Below are 19005 nucleotides of genomic sequence, written 5' to 3'. Positions count from 1 at the left end.
CATAAAAGTGCAACAATGGTTTGACTGACATCCCAACAGATGATCCATGTCCACGACCGACATTGTGTCAAGAAAACCCAAGAAAACAGAGTGATGTAAAACGAGGTAAAAACCCCAAAAACTGGAAAACTCCGAAATTAAAACCCATTTGATCCATGGGTACAAAAACCCCAAAAATCCAATAATATTTGAGTTCGGACACCATATGCAAAACGACCGGAATAACGGTGCAAAACCCCGAACCCCCATCCCAAAAGTCGGGAAAATGTTCATACCCGACCAACTGAGCAGAACCAACAAACAAAAATAGCGGGAACACTAGTTCTCAGCCTCCTAACAAATTGCTACCAGAAACAGAAGCTGAAACGAAGTTGAAACAATAAAATGGGAAGGCCCTACTTGACAGCAAAAGGGGCATAAACCGAAAATAGCCCAAAGAAACAAAACGTCCGCTAAAACTGTCGGAAATCACGACAAAGCAAGGTCTAAAAACCTCGAGCTGGATCCAACAAGGCTGACCTCGCGAAGATTCCATGCTCACAGCTCCCAGAATGAACATAAATCCGTTTCTTCAGGAAGTGGATTTCAGAAAAGCTCTCAAATTTGTATTTTCAAAAATGAGAAGTGAATAATAAAATCCCTTTTTCAATACTTATTCACTTTTCGAGTGAATAGTCGATTAGGGAAAATAGCCAGTTAGACTAGCTAGACTCCGATCAACCCAAAGGAAAACATGTTATTCCTCGTAACGAGAATTTACTTAAGGCAAAACTACCAAAAATTAAATTTGAGAAGATTTAAAGCCCAAAAAGCCAAAATCACAGAAATCACTAAACAACTTTCACGACAATGCGAACCTCCAAATGCACAGAGACACTCACTGGTCTAATCACATAATGCATATGAGTTTGGATTTAGTAATCACCAAAAGGTTTACTTAAACAATTAAAATAAGGATACGTCGACCATGTAGGGACGACATTGGTAAAATATGAAAAGCTGAATCACTAACTCCATAGACCACTACGAGGGATATAATTTCCTGCACACTAAAACACACGATCAAGTGCAATTGCATAATAATATCATAGCCGAAGCAATAATGCATTAAATACCTAAATAATCCATTTACATCACTCACGTTTGCATGAAGCATAAAGAGACAAGAATGACGTAAATCACCATAGCATAAAATCCGTCACATAACATAATCAGAAAATATGTCCAAATACTAGATAATAAGATATCATCATAGATCTACTATCATCTCAAAATGACATCAACATGCAAATGTGATAAACTGAATAGCATAGCAGTAAAACATCTATGATACTGAACCAAGGTATAACATCTGACACTCAGGTCATCTCAAAGTACATAAAATAAGAGTATCAAGTATCTCTTGAATCAAAATAGACAAGGTACAGATTACAAACACGAGAGGCACTACAAATGTTCACAATGAATCTTATAGTAATCGAATCCTTCCATGATATCTACAACCCTATTAAGACATATCAAACATTTACTTGATTCTTTGAATCAATGGAAAAACACATCAAAACATGCAACCCACAATGAGCTGCAATTGGGATCTATGTTCTTTGTTCACAAATCACCAAGAAATTGCAAACAATAGAGATATGAGACAAGAATCAGAATGAAACTAATTTCATTTGTTGCTTTGTATTCATTTCCTTGAGACAAATACATTCAAGACGTATGAAATAACTTATGAAACACAAAATAGACAAAAATTTAACACTACAACTCCATTATTGCTGTTCATACAAGAGAGAATGTTGAGAAAATGGTGGAATCACAGCTATGGAAACTTGTCCAAAAGACTGGAACCAACCCCGTACAAAGCAAGAGGAAGATAAGATATAGAAGGATGAGAATCTCGGATTTGATCAATAGCTACAACTCGTCCACTTGAATCTTCATCCATTGCTGTAGAAAATCTTCTCTCTTCTCTCTACAACTGAAAACTGGATCAAATCTCATCATTATGCATAACAAATTTGAAAATATCTCTTCAAGAATGATGAGAAACCCCTTTTGAAAGAACTATCAGATCTGCTGCCAAATTGTTGCTAAAAGCCCCACTAAAATGGGCAGGAGACAAGATACCATCACTAACATGACCCTTTCCAAGTTTGTTAGATACCCACTCCACCATTTTGTCACAAGTTGAAATTGAAATCCCAAACTAGAATACAATTGGAAAATGAAGCACATCAGATAAATCTGGGAATAACTTTCACCCACTGCTACTTGCACATGATTTGATGGCAAAAACGAAAACTAGACTCCGAGACCTTTCGGTTGATATATGAGAGTGCTATGTTTGCTTAAAAATCAGGCCCGGGGCGTCCAATTGAAGATGCAGGTTAAAAATGATGAACAAACCCTTTAACATTTAAAATATTTGACTTTATTATAAAGTTTAGACTTTAAAATAAAACTTTTTCCATTTAAAACCTTGGCCTACATGTTCACTTATGAGGGAAAATTAAAAAATATTATTTTGAAACCTTTTCAATTTCTCCTCCCCTCTAATTTCGGGTCAAACCTAGTTGATCAGCCTCTATGACACGTGTCACCATTTGATTGGCCCATCTTGTCCTCATCATTGCCATGTTAGCATCTTGTCATCTTCAACCTAGGCACCTGCCACCTAGACCCCATGTGGCGTTTCCTAATTCGTCTGTTGCCACATCACTATTGGACCTACTACCACATGGCACCGCATGTCACCTTTTGATTGGGTCACCTTGTCGCAATGGTAACTGGTGAGCAACTTCCTTTGGTGATTAAGCGACAATCGTTGATCGGCTACCACGTGTTGAAATCTGGTTATCATGCCCGCCCGCCACATGTCGCGAAGCCACCTCAACATCTGCCACGTCACTTGCGACATAGCGACGCTTCGCCATGTGTCATCCTCTGCCAAATCATTGTGCGTCGTTTTGCATGCCACGTGTTAGTCAGTCGCAGTATCGCATTAAACATCACCACCGCCATGTCAGTTGCGACTTAATGACATTCTGCTATGTGTCGTCTTTGCTAGCTCGACCTCCTCAACTTCTGTACCACATGTAGGATCTTCATTGGTTCAATCTGTCACCAGGATAGCAGTTTATTCAGACAAAATTTGCTCATTAATACACTCAACTGGCTTGGGACCCACGTGCAAGCCCTACTCTTTGTGTCTAAAAGCATGTGGCTTTTGACACTTGTCATTTGTTTGTTTGGGTATAAAAGCATTGCAAAGACCCTCAACACGGGCAATGTGGGACAAATGCTCCTTCATTTTCTTCACTCATAATACCTTGCGATCCACTTTCTGCTTTAGATATGCTTCTCACATTTTAACATAACCTTTACACTTCACTTGCGACATAACCACATTAGCAATCGAAGCTCCTCACAGTCTTCAGTTTTCAATCGAATGCCCAAAATCAAGCCTGCCTCTACTCATATCCCTTTAATTATTTCTTTGCTAACATATCAGATTTTGTAGCAAGCTGTATGAACATTTAGCAAATTTGGCAAGCTACATTGGCCATGGTGGTGGAAATCTTTTAAATTATTCATATCTATCGTTGTCTCAATGGGAAGCCCTTACAAGGACAATTCGTTTCATGTCACAGTCAAATTGTACCCAAACATATCGACCATGGCATCTTGATGTATTTTTGATGTTAGTTTCTTGTACACACAGGCATGTATGATGCCATTCACAACCCCTGCCGTAACGCGCCTTTCCTTTTGCATGCTATTATATGAAATCTCCACACTGAACATGTCAAGAATGGTTACCACTCAATGCATTGTTCCCCATGATGCATATGTTCATTTGTGGCAAATTTTGAACAGATTGGGAAGAAGATTGACTAAAATGTTTTCCATCCCACCGTTGAAGGAGAGTATGTAATGTCTAATTATGAAAAAGGTTTCACACATAAGTTTCTCAAGATTGTGTTGCTAATGTGCGAGCCCTGAGATCTCCCATGCATGTTGAAATCTATTTGAGAAAAAATTCCATTGCATGGAAACATACTGGATCAAACTCATCTTCATATGCATTGATCCATTGAATTCTTTGCAACATCATTGCCGACTCTACAAGATTGCAAACACTAGTCTCTCTAAATGATGGTAATGAACACAAGACTTATACTATTTTTTTAATACTTATCTAGGTCACAATGTCTTCTTTGCCTCTCATCTGGGTGAGCTAATATTATTGACTCTCTTGCAAATTCAATAATAATATATGCTCAGCAGATGTGGAGATTTGATTGATTAAATGCTCAAAACAGCGACTCAGTTCTCAAGAAAAGAGCTCTCTTGATATGCTTCTTGTGTGTTTTCAATATGGACAACTCTACATACTTGTGTGTAGCTCACCTAGCTGCCATTGTGCTAATCATCCATTTGTTTTTCTAATGTCTTTGTGAGCAAATTAGGCAGAAAAGTCTAATGGAATTCTTGGTTTAGTGATAGTCAACAATGAAAACAATGCGATTTAGGCTCTATCCCATGGTATGCAACACTCAAACACACTACTCTCTTATTAGAAAAGCACTAGGCATTAGTTTCAAAGAACATGCCACTTCTAAGGAAAACCTTGGTAAATGATTGACTCATGATATCCCAGTATGCTCAATTCCTTTCCACTTACAATGTGCAAGTAAGCATTTTTCCACCATGAGCAACATTATACAAACATAAACATACCAATCACAAAAGAAAATGCCACTGAACCAATGTGGCCTCAAGCTTTCATGCCGGTCAAACTTGAGACCCCTTTCCATATATTCAAGCGCTTCAATCCATCATTTGAGCTTGATGTTGCCCTCTTGACATAAGACTCACTTCATTAATACTTTGAACACGATTCTTTACAATTTTTGGGCAATTATGTCACAAGTCTATGCTTAATCAATGTCATGTTCTTTTGGCAATTTGCATTTCTCAAGTTGTTTATTAGATTAGTTTGAAGCTTTATTTTTTCTTCAAAACCTTCCACCTCTGTATAAATAATGCATTGTTTATTGAAATTTCCCCTATATACCTATTTGACTTCGAATAATGATAGGTGCTGAGCATGCTAAGCTCATAGTCATCTAATATTTGGAATTCCCTTAAGAAAATATTAGCTTCTATTCCATTATTATTCCATTTACTACTTATTAGAGTCGAGACATCCTTCAATTAACTAGTCGGGTCCTTAGGTGGGCCTGACTAAAAAAATTTCACACTCAAACACCTGACTCCTCAAATCCACTTACCAACCTCCCTGAACTGATTAAAATCAATTTGTATCACTGATTTAACCTTTAAAACTTATTTTCTAACCTTTCCAATAAACTACCAATTGTTTCACATGGCCTCTGAGACGGCTTTAAAAAACTGATAGAATCAAACAACTAATTTCTGATAACTTGCGTTCGTGCTCTCTGGCACACATACTCTCAATCTGCAAAATTTTTGATCTTGATGGATTTCTAGTTAAAAGATATCAATTGTTAGAACTTCCCTTTTCAAACTATCCAACAAATGAACAAGTTAGAAACATAAAAGTGCATTCAATTTTGGTTTTGAAAACAAGTCAAATGATCATTTGGGGAAACGAAACCTGGGGCATTAGTAGATTCTTAAACAGAGAGTATAAAGGCACAATTTGGGCTCATGACGAATAACTGGGCAAATTTGGCAGGTGTGCAAAGTTGGCTTCTGAGAATTGCTTAATTGGACAACTTGCCAAAACAATGATTTTTGCATTTGGAATGGCTTTAGGAAAGTACTCAAATGGATTAATGAAAACTTGGAAATGAACATACTAAGAGTATTTCCAGAGTCGATCACAGTGGTGAAATCTGTTTGGCCTTATCTATAATGGTTTCAAAGTTATAACATCCCGAACAAGCCTCTTGATCAATCTGCAGATCTCGTTACTAGTGAAAACTTTAGAAATTGCATTTGGAATCGTGTTTGAAAACTAGTCAAATGGATTCGTCATAAGCTCAAATCTGAAACATAACATGTCTCTGACCCCTAGAATGCAATGGTGAAGGAACTTTTACAGTTAGGTCAACTAGGTCAAAATTACGATTGGTCAAATAGGGCTACTTACTAGTTGTCATAAAGGGCAACTGGGCAGTTTTAATTTCTTGCAAATGGAATCAGCTTGAGAAACTCATCAAATGGATTCATCAGACCTTGAAATTGCATACTTACGATGTATTTTATTACTACAACACAGTAGTATGATCATTTCTTCAAAATACTCAATGGGGCACAAAATATTCACTATCAAACAAGGCTTCTTGAAATTCTGAACAATGTGCATCAGCATGACAACAATAAACAACCGACTTTGAAGAATTCAAGACCTTGTCAAAACATATTGAAATGACTTGAAATTTGAAACGTAGGTTTTTTGATATGCATACTAGACACTCCCAAAGTGGCGAATCATGAAACTCTTCCGAGCGCAAGATATTCAAATGCAAACTAGCTCTCAAACCTTTGTTTGACACTTGGGCAAAAAAGCAGATTATGACAAGTGCCCAAAATGACACCTCACCGAATAACTCGAAACTTCCAACCCACAAATTGAGGTACTAAAAGAAAAGTAATGAGCACTTAGAACACATCCTAAGCCTCAAAATGACAGCCAGGTACATATGCATGAAAAACACTTATAGTGGCTCACTGTGACTTAGTCCTTAGAGTGGTACTCAAAATCAGTGTTGCAATTTTGAGTCCCAACAGGGCATTCTTGTAACTTGATGCTCCATTTACTCAACCACTTTCTGTTTTGATTCATCCATGTTTTCTTTTTGCAAACCAAGTCCTCTTTCATCGCAATTTTGGGCCATTGTTGGTTATCCATGCCTTCAATAGGAAATTGCTTGCTTCCATTAAGAGAATTTCATATGGCACCAAACGCTTGACCTTTAAGACTACTTGTGATTAAGAGTTTTTGAATCCTCTCTACATGTCTCCAAGCACATTTTGTCATTTTGCCTCTCCAAACTTCGCAGCCATAAAGGATAACTACCAAAGCATTTGGATGTTCATTCTTGTGTTCTGATTTTGGTACTAACTCTCTCATAAAACCTATGCATTGTCGCTCTATACACATCCAATGTGCCTAATTCTTCCATTTTCCTCCACAACTTGTCTCTAGGAACCGTGTCAAAGGTTTTCTTGAAGTCCACGAAATAGCAACAAACTTCTCCAGTTCTCCCCCCTAATTGTCTCATCTTTTCTTTATCAGATGCCAAAGGGTGATGCAATAATCAATGGTAGAATGTCTAGGCTTGAAACCTGCTTTCCCTTTTGCTATTTATTCTTCACCTTTTGCCCAACTGCTGATTGTACGTTCCACAATGGTCCCAAAAAGTTTGCCAAAGAGAGGATTGACTATAATTATTCAATAATTAGATGGGTTATTGATGTCCCCACGTTTACCCATCCCAAATGGCACTGTTGAAGACTCCTTTGAGGTGGAGGGCAAGAAGATTAACTCCCCTCTATGAAAATTCATCATGAAGCCTGTCAATGTCACTTGCTTTACCACTCACTAATTTCTTTATTGCCAATTTGATGTCGTCCACTATGAACAATTCAACTGATGTGTTTACAATTGGGGGGGGGGGGCGGAGTTCTTCTCATGCGTTCGCTCATAAAGTAACTTTGCACACATTAACTATTGATCATCTGTAATATTATTCTCTATTTCCTTTTTCCTCTGTTGTAGTTCCTTCCAAAAGTCTTTGGGGTTGTGTTTGCCAAGATGTATTAACTCCCTTCTTACATTAACGTACTCCTCTTTTTTTGGCTTGGATCAGCTTTTTATATTTCTTGTTTTCTTTGCTCGAATCTTTCCATACCACGGATTTGCTGGAAATGAGATCATTTACATGCCTTTAATGCCCATTTGTATAATTGGAATCAGCAAGCTACTATGCAAATGCTCAATCTTCTTATTGTCCATTTCATCAATCAAAATATTGTCTATTTCAAGAAGTTGCTGTTTATGAGCAGTGCTGAATATGACGCCGTTCTCTTGATTTATAAGAATTCTACCTTTGTGAACAGCCATCTTTGTTCTGTGGAGTTCCTGTTTATCATGTGGATTACCCAAAAAAAAGTCCAATCTAACATAGAGGGGTATGAGACCAGATTTCATCTTTACAAGACGTTCACCACTGTCAAACTCTATCACTCTAGAATTAAAATTGTGAATAAACAACACAATCTACCACACATTGACCATTGTACATCTTGCAAGTGATACCCCATGAAGTTGGCTAGGCTCTCCTGCTGTTACAAATAACCATGTCAAATAGACTACACAACCCCAATAATTCTGTGCTGAAATGAGACACATCCTCATTACCATCTTGTGAAGCTCTTTTGTAAGGTTGATCATTGACTTCTTCAAACCATAAAGGACTATTCTCTCCTTTTTCACTATTGTTCAAATGTAAAGATTGATCGTTGGCTGTCCTTGCATTGAAGTCCCCAACAAGCATTATTTCACCCATAGTGCTGAATAAATGGATCTTCATTGTAAAAGTTACTTTTTTGTAGAATTTAGAGTAATTTTGGGTCAAAGTAACAAGCATCCAATCTGAAAATTGGCTCATTCACTGTAATCTGCAGCCATATATATTGCTTATATGGATCTTCTTTTCTAAATTTTACCATGTCACACCATTTCTCTATTATAAACACTATGAGTCCATTGCGTCCTTTACCTGTTTCATTTTCATTGTTCCATAATGAAAAATTCTTGTAACCATCAACATCTGGGACCATGCAACCATCATGCTTATGTGTCTCAACAAGAATGATAATATCACTTCGGCTATTGGGCCCAACCCATGACCTCTTTTCCATGGATAACCTTTGCATTCCAACTTACTACACTAAAGTGGTCCTATGGGGCCCACTTTTCCCATTTCTTATTTGAGAAATGCTCATTGATTTGAGCTTTCTCATTTTTCAGCCATGCCCACTTTATCTTGTTTCTTGCTGATTTTTCTTTTATCCATACCTTCCTTTGCTCCTCTTGTTGAGAAAAAAATAGATTAAACACATCAATTTTCCACAATCCATCATGTATAGCAACAGTTTTTGGAAGAGATTGTGTAAGAGTTTTTTGTGTCAACGTTTCGGATCACCCTCTGTGATCCATCATCAGGACAAAAGAGAGCTAAAGGATGAGTAAGAATAGATTGTAGACCATGGAGGGGGTAATGGAAGTTAAAAAGAAGAAGAGGAGGACCAAGGGCTCAAAGATCAAGGTCAAGGAGGGAGGAGAAGACCAAAAAGGATAAAGAAAGAAGAACTAAAGGGCAAGAGAACTAATTAAAGACAAGAGGATGATCACCAATATATATATATATATATATATTATAAACAAGAGAAAAGAAATAGAGCTAAAATTTAGGTAAGAGAAAATAAAAATAAATAAATAAATAAATAATATCAAACGACAAACAACTTCCAAACCTCTAAAAATAGAAACACCCACCTAAATTTAAAAAAGAGACAAATAACTAAAAGTTAAGAAAAAACAACAAAACAAAAATAAAAAATAAAAAATAAAAATAATAAAATTAGAACAATTAATTAAAAGAGATCAAAAGCCCTTATTAAATAATAGTAATAATATGCTATATACATATATAACCAAAACCCTACTATATAACTGCGAGAATTATCAACCAATGAAAAATCTAATTACTTATATATATATATATATATATATATATATATATATATATATATATATATATATATATATATATCAGTACATCTATATGTATATATATACCTATAGATACAAACACGCAAGTGAATAGATAAAAATTTGTCTGTATTCCTTGACCTTGATTTTTGAGCCCTTGGTCCTCCCTTCTTTTTAACCCCCGTTACCCCCACCATGGTCTGCAATCTATTCTTACTCATCCTTCAGCTCTCTTTTGTCCTGATGATGGATCACAGAGGGTGATCCAAAACGTTGACTCAAAAAAATCTTACACAATCTCTTCCAAAAACTGTTGATATAAAAATTTAGATCTTCATCTAGATAGAACTTCATTCCTCTGAGTGGCCCTCTGTTAATAAGGATATATTCTTATCCTCTAGGTTTCTCAAGATAAATCTTATGTCCTTATCCCTTGCTCCATTTAACCTCTTACCTATCTTGTTTGCTTGTTGAATACCACCTGTTCACTTCAGCTTTTATATTGAGAAAGTCCTTAGCAAGAATATCGGTTCTCTCTTTTTCTTTGAAGTCTTCAACCCTTTTATAACGATATTTGCAGCCTTGCCCTTGTCTCATTCTCCCCTTTTTCAAATTTTGATTTGTTGTTCGATAATTTCCTTTTGTTTGTTTGCTGAGCCGCTTACCACCTGTGACCAAGAGTTCGCTTCCTCTATCCGTTCCTTGAGTTGAGATTCTTAGATTCTATGTTTGCCAATGTTGATTGAATTTCTTTCAATTATGTGGTGTCTACATCTTTCACCACATCTTTTCTTTTGCTCCATGTTAGTCTCAATTGTTCCAATTCCTATTTTATGTTTTCAAGTTCTTTCTATCCCATATGCATTTTGATCTACATGTTTGAGATTTGTTCATTTAGATTTTTTTCCTATTTCTTTTTTGCCTGTGTACTCTATGGCTTCATATACTTTGTCATCTTCTTTCCAATTTTATGTTTTGATAGTTTCCATCCTTTTTTAAAGTCCAAGAGCTCCTCTATGTATAGCTCAGAAGACCACAAAAGCGGTGTTTTGGTTGGGCTATAACAGATTTTATTGTCTTGTTTCTCTTCTCCATTGTCTCCTTTGTTCACTGCACCTGTTTCTAGTTGATTCAAATGATTCAGATTTGATTTGGTGTTCTCATTTGTTTCCAGCTGTACTTGTTATCCTTCATTTTCCCTCTCTTTTTGTGATGTTGCCTCACACTGGACTGGTATGTCTTGTTTGGAATACCGTTCATTCTTGGTTAGATTATTGCAAAATGTTTTTTATTCGTTTACCTAAACTTTTGGTTCTGTCGTCTTAGAATACCTTTGTACTGTATCGTATTTGTTCTTGAATTCTAAGAATTAGAGATAGTGTTTTGACTCTTTTGGAAGGCTTCCATTCTATTATTTTCTCGGAACTTCTTTTCCAACTGGCAGGGTTGTGAAGTTTATTTTCCTCTAATGGCAGGTCATGTTTGCTCCTGATGAAACACGGGGACACCGGAGTAGAAACTATTCAAGTCACCAGAAATCCTTATTGAGTGCAAATGTTGAAGATGACAATTTAAGTTTTTTAAACAATCAAGGGGATATGCAGGTTACAAGATCATCCCCTGGAACAGATGGCATATGGATTGAAACAATGACACCATTATCACAAAGGCTTCTTTCCGCTCTAATAGTTGTGGATGAAAATGAGCAAGTAACGAGGATTGGCAATGACAGTGGGCATAAGAATTTCGATTGCGTGATTGAAGTTTCACCCCATATAAGTCATGTTGATAAATACAGTGAGGATAAGACTTTCAGTAGAATAGACAAAAGTGGAGTAGTATATGATATTTTAGAAGGTTCAACCTCAGACGTTGATATTTCCAAAGCAGACTCAGAAAATTTGAAGGAGAAGCACATAATAGGATTGCAGAGGAATCAATCTGGTCACCAAACTAATTGTGTGGCTTCTGAGATTGCTACACATGAGATTGAGTATCAAAAAATGTCTCTGGATGAGAAGATTCTTTTGGAACTTCACAGCATAGGGCTCTTCCTAGACTCAGTGGTACTCATACCTGCCATTTTTCTGTTCCTTTTCAACCTTTTACAATCCATATAGCAAGTACAAACTTTAGTAAAATGCTTATACTTCTAATGCACGGAAGCATGGTAAGACATGAGCTTTTCAATTTATCTTTTAAAATACAAATATTTTCCTTGAACTTGTTCATTGTTTTTGTTTTTCACTGCAGCCTGATCTAGAATCTGAAGATGATGACAGTATAGAAGAGGAACTTAATAAACTTAAAATAGAACTTCAAGAAAAGGTGCATCTCTTTCAGATCCTATACAGCTTTTTGTTATTCTCTTTCCTCTTCTCTTTGTAGTTAGGAGCTTTGTGTAATCTCAACTGCAACTAGGAGAGAAAAAGTAAATAATTTGATGCAATTCTGTGATTGCTAAAATATATTTTTACAGGTTATTATTGACAATTGATCAAACTTGCTTATTTATCCATCAGCTATTTTGCTGAGCACTCATTTTTTTGAGATGTTGATTTTTAATTGTTGTTTTCTTGTTGAAACTGTTTAGGTTTGAGTATACTAATAATGCACTCATTTCTATTTGATAGATTTGCGAAACGGAAGCTCAAATAATTCATCTAGAAAAGGCTGCTTCTGAGAGTTGGAAGTTGGAAAAAAGGTAATTACTAATTACATATGGTAAAGGCAGCTGTGAAATACATGATTTGGTAGTCCATTAAGTTACAATTAGCTATTTAAAATTGTAAAAGTGGTTTTAAATTATTTTCTCAAGTCTCTTTATGTTTCTGGTTAATTGCACAAATATTTATGCCAATGCAGCATCATTTATGTGTTTCCAATTGTAACATTCTAAAAATTCAGAAATTAATTAATTATGAAATAAAGATAGCAGATCTAATTCTTAACCAATTGAAAAGAGATTTAGTTAATTCAGTTATTCAACTAACTCACATGAAAAGGAAATATGAACTAACTAACTATCTTTATGAGTCGCATATAACTAAGAAATGTTGAACTATTAACTCTTCAGACATTCAGTTATTAACTATCTTTTCCATCATAAAATATTCTAAGGAAACATAAACTTAAACAAGGAAATACCAATGAAACTTTAAAGAATTACCAGAGTAAAAGCTGTAGATGAACAGAGTTGTGTAAGCCCTGACATCTGGAAGAGAGGAAAAGCATTGCCATGGGCTTAACCTCCCAACCACGGACCCTTATTATCCCCTCGCAATCTCCAACGAGAAAGACCTCTCTACCTTGGGAGTTGGCTTGGGACACCCTTATCCAACCACTGAGAATCCTAGTGTTGGAGTGTAGACCAGTCAATTGCCAAGACTATGGACACTTCCAATCAGCTTGTCCTACAATTGCTAGCACCCCGACCTCTGGTGATCATGGTAGCAAATGCCATTAACTACCTTGGCCAAGGATTTCAGATGGGCATCTCATGTGCCCGATCACCCACTGCTTGACTTGACAACAAGAAAAATGCAACAGATTACCATGAGCTATTGTTTATATCTGCTTTTAAGGTTTATATTGATTTAGTTTATTTCTTTCATTGCAGGATTTCCCACTCTTTCATCCATTAGCTTGACCATGCTGGTCCTTAATACTTGGAGGAAAATCTAAGGATTACATGATTCTTACTCCTTTGCCATGCATCATGCCTTCATTGGCCTATGGCACCGTAAGATAGTATGTGTTATAGCTGTTTTTTCTTTTATTTTAAGAGAGGGAGTCTTCCATCTCAAGGACATATCGACTATGCCCCTGTGCTCAGATCATATAATTAAAGAAGGTTGTGACACAATGTCAAACTAGCAGATAAAACAACAAGAAAATGGAGATCATCATAGATCATATAAGTTCAGCTCCGAATGTTTGCCGATGAGTAGTATACAAAATATCAGAACTGGTAAAAGAAAACCATATCATATATGACAATTAATGACACAATCATTTCAAAAGAATTCGTAGTTCATGACCTAATGTCTGATATTGATCTGGAGTAATGGAAATTACTGTTCCCGGCACCAAGACCTCTATACATGCCGATAATAAATTATGAGTCAGAGCTCATGAGCTTCGGCTCTAGCAATGCATTTGATTTGCCAATTTAATGTGGCTCTCATAAACCACTATACTGTGTGAGACAACTTCTATATAAAAGAGTTTGCAGAAAAGAGAGAGAGAGATGGATTGGAAAGATGATAATAAAAGAACCGAGAGCTTCTTTGCAAGACTATATGGCATAAAACAATCAACATCAGCCAAGATGGTCATGGCCTCCTTCGTGGGTTCAGTTTAAAACAAGATTGATGTGGCATGAACGTTGCCAAGAAATATAATTTGAAAATTCAAGAGAATTTTACCCACAACTGATAGCTCAATGCCACAAGGTGGCAGATGGTAAGATTGATCGTGCAAATAATAATAATAAAGAAAAATGATCATGCCCGTACCAAGTAAAAGGATATAAAAGCAAGGCAAAAGAAATATATATTAAACACATACCTTGGTATAAGAATATCAGTTCCTGTATATTCATGCTTGCCTGAGTCACATGATATGTAGGTATATGTACATGCATATATATGTATGTATGTATATATGAATGTGTGTGTATATATATATGTATATGTATGTATGTATGTATGAATGTGTATATATATGTATGTGTGTATATATATATATGTATATGCTAGTGATTATTTCGCACCATATATATATACATATGCATGTGTATACATACATACGTATTTCATACCCACACAAGTATGAGTATAGACGAGATATTTTTATACCAAGGTATGATAGCTTGCACAGAGCATAGAAGTCAAAACACAATGAAGGTAATGTTCTTACTTAAGTTGGTTATAATGTTCCTCTTTTTTAAATATTTGATTATTTGGATAGCTCATGGTGACCTTGCACTTCCTTCATTGCCTAGCTGTTCTAATCCTTGGTCTAGGTGGTTAAGTTCATACTTGTTATTTTGATAGTGGATTTAGGTGTCCCCTTCCTAACTCTCATTTTGGAAATGCTTCCACCCTTCGTTGTTAAGATCCTGCAAGATAGCAATGGTCTCTGATAATAACATAATTCATGATTAGAAATAAAGTACATCACTTAAATTTCTATGATATTTAGTCTTCTAATTTTCATCTTAACAGTTAACCACCATCCACATGATACATTAACTAATAACCACATGGTACATTAACGAATAACCGCTATTGCATTTCTCATGAATTAGAATATCTTAACAGTTTTATCATTACAGCCAACTTCATACGAACTGTTATTTCCAACAAAATTACCGAACAACTAGTTCACATGAAATTTTCTGACGGCTATAATATTATTAGTTGTAGCTAAATTTTGGGATGTAACACCAATCTTAGAATTGAAAAGTCTATATTGTTATAAGGAACTAGAAGGAAGTAACATTTCTGATCATGTTTATTATTGCTTTATTGTAAAAGGTGAACTCATAAATTGCTCAATAGCTTTTTGATTTTTTCAAACTTTTTAACAGAATGCCAATTTTGGTGATGATTTTCAGGGAACGTGAGCGCCATGCTTTGAACAAGCTTGTATTGAGAGCATCCAAACGATATCTAGTGAGCATATATTCCTTAGCTATATATCAATTTAAAATCATTAATGTTCTTTTTCCAAAAAAATTGAGGTCTTTTCTAGTTTGTATTTTAGCATTTCCAGTGTTTTTATTCAGAATATATGCTCTCAATTTTTGTATTCTATGTTATTCATATTCTGCTCTCATTGGCAAAATTTAGTCATATATTTACATTGATCTGATTTATTCTTTCAATTTTGTTGTTTTTTTGGAGAAAAATCTTATGCTTATGTTCTCAAAGAACTAATTTGGCTTTTCATAAGAATATTAGTTTATTTTCTCGTGTAGGGTTGATAATGGAAGGACAATTTAGTATCTTTGTGTCATTATTAGTTATAATAAATTTTTAGTAGATTTCTTTTGTTTAAACTGTCATGCTTAGTAATGTTCTTTCTCAGAGGTTTGTGTGGAAAAGTTTGTCTAAATCTGTATTAAGGTGAGCTAAAATTAGTTCATTGTATGTACTATGTGGCACTCCTGTTTATTTATTGTTTACTTAGATTACCTCCGACTTCTTTCCCTGTTTTAGAACTGTACTATGGTTTTGACATTATAAGCAATAATGTAAAACTGCCTGTAGTAATGATTTATGATTTGGCTTTCTTGTTTGGAGGCCTGCATTGAAATTTTTTATGGAGCCTGTATTTTATTCAATGATCTGGGGACATGCAACTGGTTTGCAGTTAGAACAGTCTTTGATGCATTTTTAAAATTCTGGTAATTGGAGCTTGCTAGATAAAGACCTTCCATTGAAAGGGCTATCAGCTGATAGGATTTTATGGTAATTTAGGGACCAAGAGGCAGAGGCTTTTGTAGGAGGAGTGCAGCAAAGAAGGTCGAACAGCAGGCAAACTTGGATTTTGTTAAGCGGACACTACATAGGTGTAAGAAGTTTGATGAAACAGGCAGAAGCTGCTTTAATGAAACTTCGCTGAAAGAGAAATTTTTCCAAGTAGCTTCTACAGAGACATCAATAAAATCTGTAGAAAATGCAATTGAAGGTAAAATTTTCCATGCAAACCAAAATGGTGGAGATACTGGAAGCCCTTCTGGTGTGAAGCCATCAGGTAGACCACTTGAATGCCCTTGCAATTTCGTAACTTAGAATTAACTGCAATATGTGAAGCAAAAAGATAATATAAAGTTGTATAATTTATCACTCTATATTTGCTCTAACAATTTTATATTATATTATAATCTATATCTGCTTTACAATTTCGTTTTAATTGCTTCCCATTTGTCTACATTGATTGCTTTAACCCAAGACTCTAGAAATATAGTGTCTTTAACCAAAGACTGTATTACAGAAGACATTCTGCAATAATGTGGAAAGAGGTAAAGATTGAACAGCCATCATTTTGTTTATTATTTGAGACATCTGAATCCTCAGATAATAGACATGTTGCCTATTTACTTTTTCATAAAGCTGGCAATTGCCTAGAAAATATAAGAACTTAGAATATCATGCACAAATCTTGCAGAAGTGCTGCTGATTCAGGATTCATGAGCTTTAGAAATAATATTTTATGTTTCAGCACTGGTTTAATTAGAATAAATTTGTCAAACATTTGTTTTATATTGAAAATTGTGAATGTATGCTTTTCATAATGTGCACAAGAAGCTTCTACGTCAACAATTTATGCACACATCCATCAGGTCGGGTCATGGCATCTTGAGTTGTGTAATTAATATGTAACATATCAGAAACTTGGTGTGACTGAGTGGTAAGGTTGAGCAATTACCATGATAAAGACTTGGGTTCACATCCTGTCAGGGGACTCTTCTGGGCTTACTTCTATCTAATGATGCAACTGTCAACATAAAAGCTATGATGCTCAGTTCTAGTGTAGTTTCTTTTGTTCATATTTTATTGCTGTCATAAAAAATGCTGCTGTCAATGCACTGAACTTTTGAAGGCGACTTAGTTATTATATTTTTTAAACAATTTTTAAAAATTTGGCATTGCATGGTCATTGCTAGTATGATAGTATCTATTTGTTTGAATACACCATACAGTATGTTGTGAATACATTCAGGTAGTGCAAGTAAAGTGTTGGTTTTTATTTACAAGATCAAAAGTGTATGTACTTTGCAGTTTAATGATTAGTCACCACTTTCCATCTATTCTCTTAACACTGTTATTGTCTTTACAGACGACTTGGTTGTGGCTTCTCAAAATTCTGTAAGACATGCAGTTCAAACTCATAAGAAAGACAAGGGAGACAATGTACAGTTTGTTCCACATCGAGCATCATATGCATCAGAGCAAACCGGTGGGACACTGTTCCTTGAGGGTGTAGTTGGCAGAAGTGCACCACGGGAGCTGCCTGTTTTTACAAGGTCTCTTCTCAAAGGGGCAAAGGAAAAGATCTGTGACATAGAGAAGGAAGGAAAGGGACATAACAAAGAGACAATAATGAGTATGAACAATGTAAAGGAGGGTCTGCAAGGAAATATTAAAGTAAAGAAAAAATCTGCAAGCAAATTAAACCAGAGAACAACCCAGTTGTTGGAGTCTAATGGGCTTCTGGGCAAGTCTACTGGACAGTTGAGTAAATTATCAACTACATTGATAAATCTTGAGGAAAAGCCTAGCAATAAATTTGTTAAAGAAAAGAATGATTTTACCATGGGAAGTGTTACGGTTGTTGCGCAAGATCTCAAATTTGAACCTTTAGTTATTGATTTATCACATGTGGAGCTCCCTGTTGTGGACTATGTGGATAAATTGGATGGGTATGAAAAGTGTCAGAACTTTGAGTCATTTTTTGAGGATGATGCCTTGCAAGATGCCACTGCTGATTCTCCGGGTCTTGGTGTGTCCGCTGAAGATTCTTGTCATTGTAAAATGACAGATTGATAATTAGGTGTTTGTACATTATTTTTAATTGTTCCGGTTGGTAATCTGTACTACAAATACAACTAATGTTTTGTTTCTTTTTAGCCAAAAGAATGCCAATGCTAAGGGTTTTCTTTTGCTTCCAAGTATAGGTTGTACCAGAGTAGGATAGATATATTCTTTTAAACAGTTTTGTATGAGTAAACTGCATTATTTGTGACATACATACAAAGCACCATACACATCAATTCTCTCCCCTTGTAATTCTTGGTCTCTTTAAACGATAGCGTTCTCTTAAGCTTATTCTAGGTGTACAACCTTTGATTGTTTTCTTAATTATTATATAGGCAGGTTGGGCGGTGAAGTTTTTCAATGCCATACTTTAGCTAAAGTCTATGGTCATTGATCTGATGGTACAGTAGATGCACACTTTTACTCAGTATGGATATTTTGCCTTGACTATTAGATATTTTGGAGTGATGCATGAAAATCGCTCTCTTTTTAAGTTTTGGTTTCAAATTTCTGATTTCCTGACAATACTAGGTCAGGAGGACAAGTTTACTTTTTGGATCAAAGTTCCTAGACTTGGATTTGGTGCAGACTTAGCAAGGCTGACCTGACTCAGGACTTGGGACTTGGCAAAAACTCGAGAAACTCGATAAAGTGAAAAAAAAAACCCAAGAAATTACAATAATT

The 19005-nt window shown here is 35.6% G+C and overlaps 1 protein-coding gene across 3 annotated transcripts in view; it reads left to right on the top strand.

Annotated features, from left to right (window-relative positions):
• LOC149563977 (uncharacterized) overlaps positions 1-18612 on the top strand; it is a 55671-nt gene extending 37059 nt beyond the window's left edge. For all 3 annotated transcript variants that reach the window (XM_089827081.1, XM_089827082.1, XM_089827083.1), the window contains exons 8-13: positions 11251-11841; positions 12029-12103; positions 12409-12479; positions 15396-15453; positions 16261-16537; positions 17624-18612. In XM_089827081.1, the coding sequence (XP_089683207.1) occupies positions 11251-11841; positions 12029-12103; positions 12409-12479; positions 15396-15453; positions 16261-16537; positions 17624-18330 (1779 nt within the window). In that variant the 3' untranslated portion in view covers positions 18331-18612. The remainder of the gene's footprint in view (positions 1-11250; positions 11842-12028; positions 12104-12408; positions 12480-15395; positions 15454-16260; positions 16538-17623) is intronic.
• Positions 18613-19005: the final 393 nt, after the last annotated feature.

This window comes from Cupressus sempervirens, chromosome 4 (genome assembly GCF_028749045.1).
Source record: "Cupressus sempervirens isolate cs-2001-9-10 chromosome 4, ASM2874904v1, whole genome shotgun sequence".
Lineage (NCBI taxonomy): Eukaryota > Viridiplantae > Streptophyta > Pinopsida > Cupressales > Cupressaceae > Cupressus > Cupressus sempervirens.
The sequence above is the reverse complement of the archived record's forward strand: the minus strand, read 5'-3'. Positions and strand labels throughout refer to the sequence as shown.